General features: G+C 56.2%; 1 protein-coding gene across 2 annotated transcripts in view; it reads left to right on the forward strand.

Annotated features, from left to right (window-relative positions):
- The window catches only part of ST3GAL3 (ST3 beta-galactoside alpha-2,3-sialyltransferase 3), a 197,381-nt gene extending 193,032 nt beyond the window's left edge, over positions 1-4,349 (forward strand). For both annotated transcript variants that reach the window (XM_039238715.1, XM_039238716.1), the window contains one exon: positions 4,183-4,349. In XM_039238715.1, the coding sequence (XP_039094646.1) occupies positions 4,183-4,272 (90 nt within the window). In that variant the 3' untranslated portion in view covers positions 4,273-4,349. The remainder of the gene's footprint in view (positions 1-4,182) is intronic.
- The last annotated feature ends 10,625 nt before the right edge of the window (positions 4,350-14,974 follow it).

A 14,974-nucleotide genomic window follows, 5' to 3' on the forward strand; every position in this document is an offset into this window, starting at 1 on the left:
AGCCATGGAAGGATTTTAGGCTGTAGATTAGCATGTAGTAGGCCACTGCGCCTGCTGCATGAAATAGAGTAGCACAGACTTCAGTACAGGGAACAAACTGAGGGTTGCTGGAGGGGAGAAGGCGGGGGATGGGCTAAATAGGTGATGGGCATTAAGGACGGCACTTGCTGGGATGAGCCCTGGGTGTTATATGTAAGTGATAATCACTGGATTCTACTCCTGAAACTGATACTACACTTACGTTAACTAACTTGAATTTAAATAAGTTAAGTAAAAAACAACAACAGAGGGCACTAGGCGGAGGCTGTCACAGCAGTCTCGGCAAGAGATGAAGACTCCGGACCAGGAACTGTTCCGTGTCGATGAGAAGACAGAGAAAGACCCAGAATTTTAAATCGGCAGGGCCCAGGCTTGCCTCCATGCAGGAAGGAAGGAGAAGGGACAGCACCTTCCCTGAAAAGCCCTCTGGTGGAGACTGTTCCCTTTCTTCCAGGCGCCAGATCTCCATTTTTAGTCCAAACCACCCCCGCCCAACCCCGCTCTTCTGCCAACCGGGCTGGCTTGAGGCTTACGGTGTCTGCCGCACCCCCTTCATGCAGGGCGCTAAGGAGTTTGAGCCATGACAGCAAATGGCCTGGGTTCAGAGCCTGGCTCTGTGCTTTCCTTTCCTTACCAATAAAAAGGGTAATAATGATCGCATCTACCCCCTTGGGGAAGATTAGATGTGATAATGCTTTATTTAAATTAAAAAAAAAAAAAAGGCCTGGCACAGAGTAAGTACTCATAAATGTCAGCCAGTGGTACTAATATTAATGTTTTACCCCTGCTTCTCACTGTAACCTTCCAGCGTCCCGGACGAGGATGCCCTGGAAATGCCAGTGCCTGGGTTTAGGGCCCGGCCATCACCTTGAGTGTCCCAAGTAGGCAAGTGACCCATGCAGCAGCCTGGCCCCACCACTGCTTCCCCTTCACTTGGCTGATGGCCCCATTCTCCAGGCCCAGCGGAAGTGTGCGGGCTGGGGAGGCCAACGGAGCAAGGATTGCATGCTGGGGGATGTGCATGGGATGTCAGAGGAGGTCAGAGAGGAGAAGAGTGAAAGGACAGAAGCCATAGGAAGGTACAGGGTCGCGGGTACCAAGGGAGCAGCGTTCGGGGACCATCTGCTGTGTGGGGAGCTGTCCAGAAGTCCAACAAGATGAGGACTGGGAAATCGCCAGTGGCGGCACCAGTGAGGGGCCCCGTGGACGGTGGAGGGAGCGGCTTCAAAGGCCGGTGGCCAGGAGCTAGACTGCCAGCTGAGCGGTGGGTAAAGGCGGTACAGAGAGGACAGAGCAGCAGACATGGTGCACAGGACGTGCTCCTGGGGAGTGTGGATGAGGAGGAAGAGAAGGACAGAGCAGCAGCTCGCCCGAGGCTAAAGCAGCCCACAGAGGACTGTGCCACACAGCAGAGAGACTCAGTCTGGAAATGTCCTTTTGTGAGTTGTGAGCGCAGCCGCCTGTTCAGATAGAAGGCTGGCATGGACAGGATCGCCCAGCGACCCGACAGAGTAGGAAGTACAGGTGGTCAGGGCAGCACTGGCATTTAATGACTAGGGGAAGGACAGGGAGCCAGAGAGGAAGACAGAAGAGGGGCTGTCAGAAAGACAGCTGCATCCAGAATCAGGGGGTCTGCCGAGGCTGGGGACCCAGGACCACCAGAGTTCTGCCTCAGCCCATACACAGTATAGACAACACAGCGCTGACAGCTCAGGTGGGCTCCTGTGCCGTCTGTACAGAAGGGAGAATGAGGAGGCATTGCCTAGTCCGAGAGAGCTACACCCCAGGGCCAGCCTTTTAGTTTGTGATTTCATTATGGACACTGTCTAATGTGTTCATAAATACAGAGAATAATGAACTGTCAAGCACCCATCACCCACATCCCTCAGTGATCGACACATAGCCAGTGTTTCATCCGTTCTTCCTTTCATGCGCCTCTCCTCGCTGATTATTTGGAAACAAGTCTCTGATATCGTATTGTTCCAGCCATGAATATTTCAGTTAACTTTCTCTAAAAGATAAGAGCTTTTTGAAAATTACCACAATACCACTATCACACCTAAAAAAATTAATAGTCTCTTAATGTCATAAAAAAATGTCCAGTCTTGGGTCATCTGGCTGGCTTAGTCAGAAGAGCATGCGACCCTTGGTCTCGGGTTTGTGAGTGTGAGCCCCACAATGCATGTAGAGATTACCACAAAAAAAATAATAAACTTAAAAAAATGTGCAGTCTTCCACTGAACTTTCAAACATTGGTGATTCCCAGTGGGTGTTCTTGAAACTAGCCCATCAGATTGATTGCTTCCTGGTGGGGGTGTTGGAGGGGATGCATAAGTAAAGAGCAGCGTAAGTTTCTACATTTGTTCAGATCCTGGCCCTGCCATTCCTCTAAGCCTCCGTTTCCTTCCTTCCTTCCTTCCTTCCTTCCTTCCTTCCTTCCTTCCTTCCTTCCTTCCTTCCTTCCTTCCTCCCTTCCTCCCTCCCTTCCTCCCTCCCTCCCTCCCTTTCTTTCTTTCTTAGAGAGAGAGAGAGCACAAGCAGGGAAAGGGCAGAGAGGAGAGACAGAATCCCAAGCAGGCTCCATTCCATCAACGCAGAGCCCGATGTGGGGCTTGAACTCCCAAACTGTGAGCTCATGACCTATTCTGGGATCCAGAGTTGGACACTCAGACGCTTAAGCAGCTGCACCATCTAGGCGCTCCTAAGCTTACCACAAAATCTAATTTCATTCAGTATATGTTTATTGAACACCTACTTTGTGCCAAACAGTCCCTGCCTTCAACGGGAGAGTATGCCAGATCAACTCTCCAAGGAATGAGGGCAAATCATGCTGGGAGTCTGCAACAAGGAGGGGCAACTCACAGACAGCAGAGTGTAATGACGGAGCCTCAAGGGAGCCAGAGGTTTTAGGGAGTTTGTAGGGACAGTTGTGTAAATGGACCAATAGAGAGAGGAAGGCTCTGCAGACCTTCAGGTGCCGTGGAGCGTGGAGTGGGGGAGAGGAAAACAGTCCCCACTTGAGATGTGTCTGAGGGACACTGTCCTTAGGGACAGCTGGGTTTGTGGTTAGCACAGGAAGCTGAGGGGGAGGGGCACCTGGGTGGCTCAGTCAGTTGTATGTCTGACTTCAGCTCAGGTCATGATCTTTTGGTTCATGAGTTTGAGCCTTGCAATCGGCTCTGCGCTGACAGCTCAGAGCCTGGAGCCTGCTTCAGATTCTGTGTCTCCCTCTCTCTCTGTCCCTCCCCCACTCACACTCTCTCTCAAAAATAAATAAACATTTTTTAAAAATTAAAAAAAAAAGAAGTGGAAGGAGATGCTCAGAGGATATAGGGAATTTTGCCTGAGTTTCAGATTAAAAAGAAATGGCCGGCTGGAGAAAGCTGACTGAATGGGAACAGGGACAGGACAGAGTTCTGCATCCTTAGCATCAATAAACAGTGCTTGTTAACATCGCTGTGAGGCTCAGTGCTGACCCACATAGCAGAGCAGTCAGGTGGGTACAAACTATGAAGAGGCTGTCCACTCTCACTGAGTCAGTCAGTCAGCCCTTTATCATTTTCTGAGAGACTTAGCCATCAGAGCCTCCTGGTGGGAGTACGGGGGACAGGAAAGAGCCCGAGCCTGGGTGCAGTCTTCCCCCAGGAAAGCCCCAGAAGGTGGCATCTTCCCTATAATTCCCACATTAACAGTAAGGTGAACCTCTTGTCCTCAGGCCCCCTGGCTCCTCTGATCTGAGAGGCAGGATTTCATCAGCTGCCCCCAGGCCTGGAGACCGGATTGCATCAGGCCAGAGAATGACTAAGCCACCCCACGCGGTTCTCTTTCCAGCAGGGCCCACCTGCCAGGCCTGGGCCAGATCTAAGTGACTCACATTGCCTATCCTCAGGGTGCCTAGGACCTAGGTGCCCTGGACATACAGCCAGACAAGGAGGTGCTGAAGTCTGTGGGAGTAAGGTTGGAAGGCCTACATCCAAGACTTGGAAGAAGAGAAGAGGCAGAGTTCTCCCAGGGTGGGGGTGGGGGGAAGGTGAGCTGTGGCACTTCTAGAGCAGGTTTCCCATAGTCACAGGGCACGGGAGGGTGGTGGTCAGAAGAGGGCACCGAGCTCAACGTATCACGTCTCCATGTCTTTCCTCCCAGTCCTGGACGCACAATATCCAGCGAGAGAAAGAGTTTCTGCGGAAGCTGGTGAAAGCACGGGTCATCACCGACCTAACCAGTGGCATCTGAGGGGAGCCCAGCACATGGCCACAGAGGTCCTGGCGCCGCCAAGAGCGAGCAGCAGCCACCGCCACCTGCCCACTTCATCGGCCATGGTCTAGCTCTGCCTGAAAGGCACAGGAGTCTTTAGACCCAGAGAAGGACAGTGCCAAATGGCCCCAGGGGTGGCAAGGCCTTGGCAGGGCAGCCAGAGCTGTGTCTGCCCAGAGGCCGGCTTCAGAGACCAGTACTTGGCCTCATTCTCAGCCTGGGTCCTTGAAGCCAGAGGGCCAGGAGGCCACCAGCCGTGCCCAGCAGGCACAGCATGCAGGAGGTGGAAGCCAGGCAGCAGGGCTGCTGCTAGAATCATTTCTCCAATCAGTGTTTGGTGTATTATCATTTTGTGAATTTGGGTTGGGGGGGAGGGGAGGGATAATTTATTTTTAAATAAGGTTGGAGATGTCAACTTTGGTCCACTCGCCATGCAGAAAGAGGCCCACTGGGAACCCATCAGGTCGTGGTACCAGTGGGCTCCCTATAGAGTAGGGGCGCCATGACTAGCCTGGGCCCTGCTCGGGACTACAGGGGAGGTGGGCAGGATCTCATGCCAGCCCTCTACAGCTCATGGCACTGTTGGCCTTTCTTAAGGAGAAGATGGGGTATTCCCATTCACCAGCCCCTAACGACCCCAACAGGGAATCCCTGGAGCCATCATGTAAGCCAACAAGACAGCCCCTGGGTTAAGCAGAAAGAACTACGGAGCTCGGGAGATGGGGCCTGGCCCAACGTGATAGGAATAGCCCCCCTCCCCAGCTGCAGCTGATCCACAGGACAGCGCCCCAGCCTGGACTGACCAACCGGCAGCTGTTCTGGACTTCAGCAATGAGACTGCCAGGTCCTTGGGCTCTGCCTTTAGCTTGGACCAGAGGGAAGTGAGGCTCGAGGACCTTACCCAGGCTGTGGCAGCCATCCTGGAAGCAATAAAGCTCTTCCCTGAATCTGGCCTCCTCTTGTTTTCTCGGACTTTCCTGAAAGAGGCAGGAACCTGGGGCCTCAGCAACTATGTTAAACTCAAGGGCCATCTCTCTAGCCCACAGATTCCTGGGTCTCTTTCCCTTCTCGTGTCACCTGCTGGACCCAGGTAGCCACCTAGGTGCCTCCTCAAGCCCCTCCCACCCCAGACAGTCCTACACCCTCTTTGCCTTAAGAGAAGCAGACCAAAGGTATAAGGGCATGCCCCAGAGTCTGCCCTGGTCCTCCTAAAGAGCCACTGAAGTCCACAGCCTTAGGATGGCACCTTTGGGTACCCAGAGCCCCAGTTCTGCAAGCAGGGACAGAGATTGCTACAGGTGAAGGAAAGGTCTATACTGAGCCTCTGACACAGGTTCAAAGACCTTACCTGCTCCTGGAGCCCCCGGCTGAGCTCTGGAGAGAGTATGTCCCACCCCAACCCAGAGCACAAAGGCTCACCTCTCCCCACAAGAAACAGGAAGGCACAATGCACGCTAGGCACCCTCAGGTGAACATTAGAAACGATATCCCCACCCCCACCCACTTAGAGCACTAGAATCTGATCCCTCCCTTTCCAGCAGCCCTGGGCAGGCCTGAGAATGGGACAAACATAAACCTGCATCTGAAGCCATGGAGGGAGCTTCCAGCCAGAGCTGTCATTACGGCAGTAAGTGAGGCTGGCGGCCCCCTCACCTCTCACCTGCCATCCCACTCCAAGCATCCTTGGCATCCCAAGGACCACTGGCTTCCCACTTGCCCCCTTCCTACCATGGCTTGTCCTCAGGCAGAAGCCTCCTCAGCTGAGGGGAAAGCAAGACTGAATGAGAGACAGGCACACCCAGAACTCTCTTGGGATTGTGCTGGAAACTGGGCACAACTCCAGGGCACATCATATTCTATGGGAATGGCGCCCCCTGGAGTTGTACAGAGCATAGGCCACATGCCTACAAGAGGCAGCCACGGCTGATAAAGCCCCAGGTTGCTGGAGGCAGCAAAAAGAGGAGCTACTCACTGCTCGGCCCCCTGTCCTACCGGGGTCCAGTCAAGCCTGCAGACAGCCACCACCAGCTCTCTGTGGTCTGGCTTCCCCTGCACAGAAACTGCTCTCACAAAAGCTGTGGTTCTCAGCCCTGGCCATGTGCCAGAATAACCTGTGCAGATTGGGAAAACTGCACATGCCCACCCCAAGATTCTGATTCAGGTCTGGGGTGGAGCCCGGAGGTGGGTGGTTTTAAAAGGTCCACGGGTGGTTCTGATGCATAGTCAAGGTACAGCTGGTCCGCACACGTCCCCTAAGCACTTTCATCCCCACCCATGGTTTCCAGTTGTCAGTTGGTCAACAATTCCCAAATTGCCATCCCCACCCCAGCTCTCTCCATGTTGCTGCAGGCTACGGATTCAGCTACTTCCTGAACATTGCCATTGGGGTAATCCACACGTCTGACACAGAACTCATGAGCTCCTGTCCCCCACCAGCCCCTCCTGCGGGGAGCCCCAGCTGCCAGCATGCATCATCTCCACCTGGTTACCCAGGCCAAAGGCATACCTTGGTCTGTCCTACCTCTCCACCTCATCCAATTGGGCGCCAACGTGATTTTCAAGAAGCTGTGCTACAGAAAGGGCCTTGCAGCCCTCCGCCAGCCCCACATCCCTGCCTCAGACTCCTCTCTCCCCAGCAGCCTCCTCCCATATCCTCAGACCGTCCACCCCACTGCGGCCAGTCACTGAAATGCATGTCTGGTCACGCCATTCTCCTCCTGCCTGAAACCCCTCAGTGGTCCCCAGTGCCACCGGGGTAAAGTCCAGACTCTAGTATGACACACAGCATCTGGCCTTTCCTTACCTCTACCCATGTTACTCACTCAACCTCCACCCCACCTGCTAAATTGCCGTAATTAGGCACTTGAAATACTACCCTCCCGCTGCTGCCTCAAAGCCTCAGCACATGTTTCCCCTCCGTGACCCTCCCTTCTCCAGCCCGGGCACCCGCTCCCACCGGCACTGTCCTGGCGATGCCGGGCTGGGCAGCGGCGTCCGCGGGTCTGTCTGCACTCCAAGCCCCAGGCGGCGGGACGGCTGGAGGTGGGGTCCGGCCTCCAGGAAGCCCCGCGCAGCGCCTCACCAACCTGAGTCCCGTGGGTCCGCTGGGAGAAGCAGCTAGCTGTGGGCCGGACAGCAGGGAGCGGTCACTGCGGGCCGGCCAGCCGGGACCCCAGAGACCACATGGACTGCAGGGCCTGCGGGCCGAGGCTAGGAATGGCCTGTCCCCTCCCTCCCCGCCCTCAGCCCAGCCTCCCAACTCCCTACTTCGCGTGCCTACAAACTCTGAACGCCCAGTTCCCGCGCCTCTCCGCCGCCTGGGTTCTCCGCTCTGCGTCCCAGGGTCCCCTCCCAAGTCTCCTCCTCCAAAGCTCGGGGGGCCTAGGGTAGCTGGGGAGGGCGGGGGGACTCGATCCCTGCAGGTGGAGCGGCCAGGTGAGCCCTGAAAGGTGGGGTTGGGCGGGGGCGCTCCGGGCCCCACCCCGGGATCCGGTGACGCCGGGGCTGGAATTTGACACCGGATGGCGGCGGGCATGAGGCTGCTGAGGGATGGAGTTGGGCCCGGCCCCCAGACACGGCTCAGGGGCTCGGCCAGCAGCAGGTCCCTCGGCCCGGCCCTCACCGCGTCCCGGACCCAGAGCCCTGCACCTCGGTAAGCCGACCTGTTGGCCCTCCCCTGTCCCAACCCTGGGGCTCGGGGGGGCGGGCAGGCTAGTTCCCCTCCACTCCTTTCTCACATTCTCCCTCTCCTGGGCCCTAGGCACAGCCCTCCGCCCCTCCCAGCCCCCTCAGTCCCCCTGTCGCTGGTCGGACTGCCCCAGCCCGCTGTAATGTGAGGCTCCTGCTGCCGCTACAGGGCGCAGACTGGCTGCCAAGGCCACGCTTTTGGCTAAAAGACGTGCTGCCAGGTGCACAGCCCTGGGCATGAGGCTTTTAAGCTGTGGGGGAAAGCCCAGGAAAGGTGCCTAGAAGAACACGGAGCAGGACCCCTGTGGTGAGTATCTGGCTGGCAGAAGGGGGTGCAAGGACTGGAGGACCACCAAGTGGCCCCAGACTGTCAGGAGGGAGACTGGGCATGCCCTGCCCTCAAGAGACCTGCTCCTGAGCTCCCCCTAGTGCAGGGGGCCACTAAGGCTGCCTGGCCCAGCTTTCCCTCCATCAGTGACAACAGTCACTGGCCTGGCCCCTCAAAGCCCTATTCGGTTAGCCGAGCACACCTGGCCCTGGAGGACCACCACACTGGTAAGGCCTGGGGAGGTCTGGCCCACAGGTATGTAGATGTTCTGTGGGCTATGGGGTGGGGGTGGAAGGTGACAGCTGGGACTCAAGGACAGACCTGCTAGTGAGGGCTCCAGGGCCCCAGAGAGGTATTTGGGAATGCCAGCCAATGTGGGTTCACCAAAGGGTGGTGGGGCTCAGAAAGGCTGGCTGGGCTCAGGAAGGATGGCTCGTGGGGGGAACTTATAAGAGCAGGGCCAGGCTGCCAGACCTACAGGAGGCTGGAAGGGGGACGGACCTGGACCAGCTCTCAGAGACCCGGTTGAAGTGGAGGCCTGACTGGTCCTTTGGGGAATTGCTCAGACCTGAGTCTATTTGAGCGTTAAGGAAGAGCCCATCCACCCTTTGAGTCAGCAGGCTTGGCAATGCTGCCCCCTGGTGACCATAGGGAGCCATGCCCAAGCCCTATGTTAGAGGGCCCATCAGCCCAAATCATGGGCTGGCTCTTGAGGGCCATCTGTGGCCAAAAGAGAGAACTCTGGTAGTTCGAGGTCCAGACTGAGATGTGAGAGGAGCAAGGTACAGCAGCGCTGGGTGGGCAACACAGGCTGAGGCCTGGGCCTCGCTAACATCAGTGAGGTCAACAGCAAGCAGCCTAATGCTTCTCTAGGCCATAGCATCCTGCTCTGTGACACGGAGAAAAAGCTCCCTATTCCCTTCCCCAGCTGCTCCTGGAAGCCCCAGCCCTGCAGCACAGAGCAGGAAGGTCCCGAGGAAAGAGGCCTTGTGACATTAGACAGTCGCTGAGCTTCTCTGAGCCTTATTTGCTCAGGTGGAACATGAGGATTATGCCATCTACTTCATGGAGTTGTGAGAACTGAAAGAAGGAACAGGTGCAAAGCATCAACATATAGTTCGGTGCCCAGTGTAGTTGCTTCTCCTCCTGGGTTGGGTCCAGCTTTCCAAGCCCTGTGTTCCTGGCCCGGAGACACTGAAGGGGAGCGGTGGCCTGCCCTCAATGTTCGGAGCTGCCTCAAAGGAAGGGGTTGGGGGTGGGCGTGGGAACAGGTCAACTACAGCTGATGGGGGCTCCTGGTATTGACAGAGATGGAGCCCGGACGTGAAGGCCCTTCTGTGCTGCCCCACTGGCCGCAGCCGAGGCGGCAGGTGAGTGGTTCTCCCAGTGATGCCACCCGGTATTGAGGAAAGGTGGTCTGATTGGAGAGGGAGTTCATGGTTTGGCCTCGGCAGGCGTGGCGTGGAAGGGGAAATGGTCAAGGAGGGACCAGGAGTAAGGAGGAAAGTCAGCGTCCTCAGCTGATCTCTCCCCTGGGCAGCGGACCCGTTCTCCTCCTATCTAAACCCTCCCGGAGCTCCCATCCTTCTCTCTGATCCCTGGTGTCCCAGTCCGTGCCCGAACTCCCTCCGCCCGAAGCTGACCTCGGTGCCCGCTGCCTCCCTGAGGCTCCACTTTTCTCTCCGCGCAGTCTGCCCTGTGGCCAACCCTGGCCGCTCTGGCCCTGCTGAGCAGTGTCGCCGAGGCTTCCCTGGGTCCCGCGCCCCGCAGCCCCGCCCCGCGCCTCGGCCCTGCCCCGGCCCCGGCGCCCCCCACCGGCCACCTGCCGGGTAGGTGAGAGGGCGCGGGGGCGGGGCGGGGCAGGCCCGGGACCCAGCGCGTGTGACTCCATCTCCTTGCAGGGGGCCGCCAGCCTCGCACCTGCGGCGGAAGAGCTCGGCGGCCGCCGCCGCAGCCACCCCGGCCCGCGCCCCAGCCGCCCGCGCCCTCGCCCGCGCCTCCCCGCGGGGGCCGCGCGGCGCGGGCCGGGAGCCGGGGCGGTCGCGCGAGCTGGGGGAGCCGCGCGCGGACGGCGGGGGCGCGGGGCTGCCGCCTGCGGTCGCAGCTGGTGCCGGTGCGCGCGCTCGGCCTGGGCCACAGCTCCGACGAGCTGGTGCGTTTTCGCTTCTGCAGCGGCTCCTGCCGCCGCGCGCGCTCCCCGCACGACCTCAGCCTGGCCAGCCTGCTGGGCGCGGGGGCCCTGCGGCCGCCCCCGGGCTCGCGCCCCGTCAGCCAGCCGTGCTGCCGACCCACGCGCTACGAGGCGGTCTCCTTCATGGACGTCAACAGCACCTGGAGGACCGTGGACCGCCTCTCCGCCACTGCCTGCGGCTGCCTGGGCTGAGACCCCATTCCAGGGGGGTGCGGACGAAACCCTTACCCGCGGATCCTCGAACCCAGGGCCTTCTCGCAGGAGCCCGCGGGCCCGGGGGTGGGGGACCCTCGGCCAGAGATGGGGGCCTCCGCCGGGTGACTGATGGCCATCAGCCCTGGAGAGATGGAAGGACGACTGACCTGCGGCCCCCAGGGTCCTCGCCCTGCGAGCCCCAGCCCTGCAGACAGCAGACACCTCAGCTCTGGGGCCCTTAGGACCCACTTCTCACAGACTCTGGCTCCGACTAGGCCACCGACCCAGGACTCCCCCTCTGGAGAACCCAGCAGCGTCTGGGGTCCCAGCCTCAGCCCAGGTCCTGGGGGGTATGGAATTGGAGGAGACACATTGCTGACCCGGGCCTGTACTCATTCGTGGTTGCTGGACCCCTATTTATTATTCCTAAATTATTTATTTACTTCTGTGATTTGTCATGTGCTTTCCTGGGCAGTGGGGCGGGATGGGTAAAGGCAGCTGGATGGAGATCATGCCCTGGCCGCCCCACTCACTTCAGGCTGACTCAGCAATCACAGGCCTGGCCTGGGTCTCTCATTGCTTGCCCCCACCCAGCAGCTCTGGAACACAGGCAGAGTGGGTGGCAAAGGTGTGTTCGCCAGTCCTGAGAGGCCAGCTCACACCCCTCTGCACAGTCCCCGGCACTTGGGACCTGGAGTTACCGGTGGAGAAAACCCTACCCCTGTGACATTAGGCATCCTGGGGGCTTCAATGTGTAACACACAGAGAACCATACATTGCCCCACCCCACCGTCACTAATCTGTCCTACTCTGACAAGTGCATACACTGCCTCTGCTTGTAGATAATGCAGCATGGGGAGCTCACTACCCACATTCCATGAAGCAAACCAGGGCAAAAGAGCATCAGAAAAGGCTGAAGGAAGAAGGTGCAGCAGGAGGCAGGCTTGGGGGAATGGAGCAGAGCGCATCAAGGGATAAGAGGGCAGGAAAGAACTGAGGTTCCCCCTGGCCAGAGGGACCTGCATTCTGAGTGATAAACAAAGATATTCATTTATTCACTCAACAAATACTTATTAACTACCTATTATATGTCAGACACTAGGTAGACACCAGTGATACAGAAGTGAAAGGGCCATGATCCCTGCCTGCCCTTAAGCTTAAATCGGGAGAGACAGACAATAAACAATTACTTAAATAATTATTTTTTAAGTTCAATTTGGCAAATAGTATGAAAAAGGACAAGGAGCTAAGTGGTATACGTTTTCATCTGGAAGGAGGGTGAAGTTAGTGCTGACCCTGGCCTTCCACAGTATCCCTGAGTCATCCTAAAAGTCCGTGCAATCCTGAGCTTTCCTGCATGTCCTGTGAAACCCTGTTTCCTGGGTCCTGTGAATTTGTCCAATATGATGTTCTTTGGAAATAAGACATGCATTTGGAAAGGATGCTGAGTCTGGGAAGCCATAGGACATCCAGAGGGACTGTCGGGAGGAAGGGCTACGCTGGTCTGGAGCTGAGGAGGGAGGCCTGGGCTGGAGATGGATTTGGCAGCTGTGAGGACAAGGGCAGTAGTCGCAGCCAGGGGTGCATGAGAGCACCATGACAGTGAGCCCGCTGAGGCTGGGAACGCACCCCTCTCCCCTCCCCTTGACACCCCACCCCCACCCCCCGCCCTGCCGCAAGGCATCCGACACTGAGAACCAAAATTCCTTCCAAACTACCCAGGCTAGAGTGAGGGCCGTGTGCATTCTGGGTCAAGGTGGAGAAACAGTCTATGCTTCCACTCTTCTGCGTTTACTGCCCCAGTTCCAGGTGCGCGCAAAACTCTGGTGCTCTCACACCACCTTCAAACACTCCTTTGGGGTTTACTTCTTTCTGCCTCCAAACTGATTCAGGATCTTCAGTCCCCAGCCCTCCCCACCTCCACCTGAAGAAAGTGGCACCAGGGCCGTGTAGTCTGCAGACACCACTTGGCTTTGGTTGAGGGTGAAGGGGGACATCCTGTCGACTGCAGGATCACTGGGCCTAGGGAGCCCCTGCGAGAAAGACTTGAAAGCCTAGCCTAGCCCCCAAACCCTCCAGGCCCCGCCCTTCAGTGGTCATCTCTGCTCTCAGAGCCACTTAAAGGAGACCGACCCAGGCCATCTCTGACAATGGTCACAGCAAGAGCCAGTTCAGAACCCAAGCCAATGGTGCTGGCTCTCAACAATCCCCAGATTGCCAGTCCTCAAGCAAGTAGGGTCCCTCCAACTCAAGGCTACATTTTGGGCCCCAGAAAGATTGTGCCCAACATCTCACAAAGTCCCAGATGGGGGCGCCTGGGTGGCTCAGTCGGTTGAGCGTCTGACTTGGGCTCAGGTCATGATCTCACGGCCCGTGTCGGGCTCTGTGCTGACAGCTAGCTCAGAGCCTGGAGCCTGTTTCGAATTCTGTGTCTCCCTCTCTCTCTGACCCTCCTTTCCTCATGCTGTCTCTCTCTCTCTCTCTCAAAAATAAACAAAACATTTAAAAAAAAAAAAAACCAAGTCCCAGATGAAACAGCATCTCCTCCAAGATTAGACAAGTTCCAATAAGAACTAGCCTTGGTTTGCAGCTCAAAACAACCCAAATCCCTCTTTTAAAAAAATAAAGCCATTCTCCCCAAAGGAAACAAGCTCCAGAACTGCAGTTCTCTGCCTACAACTTAGACGTCACTGGCACATGATCTCACCAGGCAGGGCACTTTCTGCTCCTGAGAGCCACAGGTGGTTCTGGTTATCTCCATTTTTCACTGTAGACTTTGTTTCACATTTGCAAACCTACATTGTCCATTTGGCCTTGGTTGAGGGTGAAGGGGGACATCCTGTCGATTGCAGGATCACTGGGCCTAGGGAGCCCCTACAAGAAAGACTTGAAAGCCTAGCCTAGCCCCCAAACTCTCCAGGCCCCGCCTTCCCAGAATTAAGGTATGGTGTCCTCCAAAGGGGTTATCAAGTCACCACCTCTTGTAAGAAAACTACAGACAACTTTGAAAACTACAGCAGCTTCAGGAAGCACCCAAAACTCCCCTCTATATTTGTTTCATCCAGAAATTGAAGTTTGGGGTTCCATGTGCTCCCCTTGCACTTGCCAATGGCTTTCCTCCTCTCTTATCGAAGGGTTGCCTTATTTCCATTGCATAGAGATCCCTATGACAGTGTATGTGCACTGGCCGACTCACTGAGGTCTCCTCTGGAAAAGGAGAGGTTGCATAAAAAGCTGAGGGATCTGAGAAAAGATCTAAAAGAGTCTATGCCATGTGAGGTCACCTTTCTTATTCACAGGAGTGGTTCTTTCTTTTTTTTTTTTAATTTTTGTTAATATATATTTTTTTTAATTTTTATTTATTTCTAGGAGAGAGAAAGAGACAGCGCGAGCAGGGGAGAGTCAGAGAGAGGGAGTCACAGACTGAAACAGGCTCCAGGATCCGAGCTGGCAGTCAGCACAGAGCCCGACGCAGGGCTCGAACCCACGAACCGCGAGATCATGACCTAAGCGAAAGTCAGACGCTTAACCGACTAAGCCACCCAGGCGCCCCTGTTAATATTTATTTTTGAGAGAGACAGAGAGCGTGAGCGGGAACAGAGACAGAGAGGGAGGGAAACACAGAATCTGAAGCCAGCTCCAGGCTCTGAGCTGTCAGCACAGAGCCCCAAGCAGGGCTCAAACTCACCAACCGTGAGATCATGACCTGAGCCAAAGTCACACACTTAACTGACTGAGCCACCCAGGCGCCCCCATAGGAGTGGTTCTTAACCTGTTTGGGAGCTATAGAGTCCTTAGAGAATCTAATGAAAGCCAAGGATTCTCTCCCTGCATCCCCAACATGATGAAAAGACCATTCCTTCCATTTATTCTGCATACTACAGTTAGGTGTTTCTAAGATGCAAATCCAATCATCGCTGCGCACTTTAAGCCCCACTTAAAATTTGTTTAATGTCTAGATTCCCACTGAATTTTGTTTACTAATCGAGCCCTCATCATCACCAGTTTCTATTATTCAAGCTCAGACCAAGTTTCTTTTCCTCAGGGAAGCCTTCATATACCTCAGGCCTCAGCAGCTATTGCCAACGTCAACTTCCTCCACTGAACACAAGTACAGAGGTCCTTTCCCTTTTGATTACTTTCTCCCCTGCTGGGATAGCTGGCAAGAGTTAATGAAAGGACAGGGCGCCTGGCTAGCTCAGTGGGAAGAGCATGTGACTTTTGATCTCTATGTTGTGAGTTTGAGCCCCACGTTGGGTGTAGAGATTACTAAAATTAAT

This window comes from Hyaena hyaena, unplaced genomic scaffold, assembly GCF_003009895.1.
Source record: "Hyaena hyaena isolate Hyena2069 unplaced genomic scaffold, ASM300989v1 scaffold_144, whole genome shotgun sequence".
Classification (NCBI taxonomy): Eukaryota; Metazoa; Chordata; class Mammalia; order Carnivora; family Hyaenidae; genus Hyaena; species Hyaena hyaena.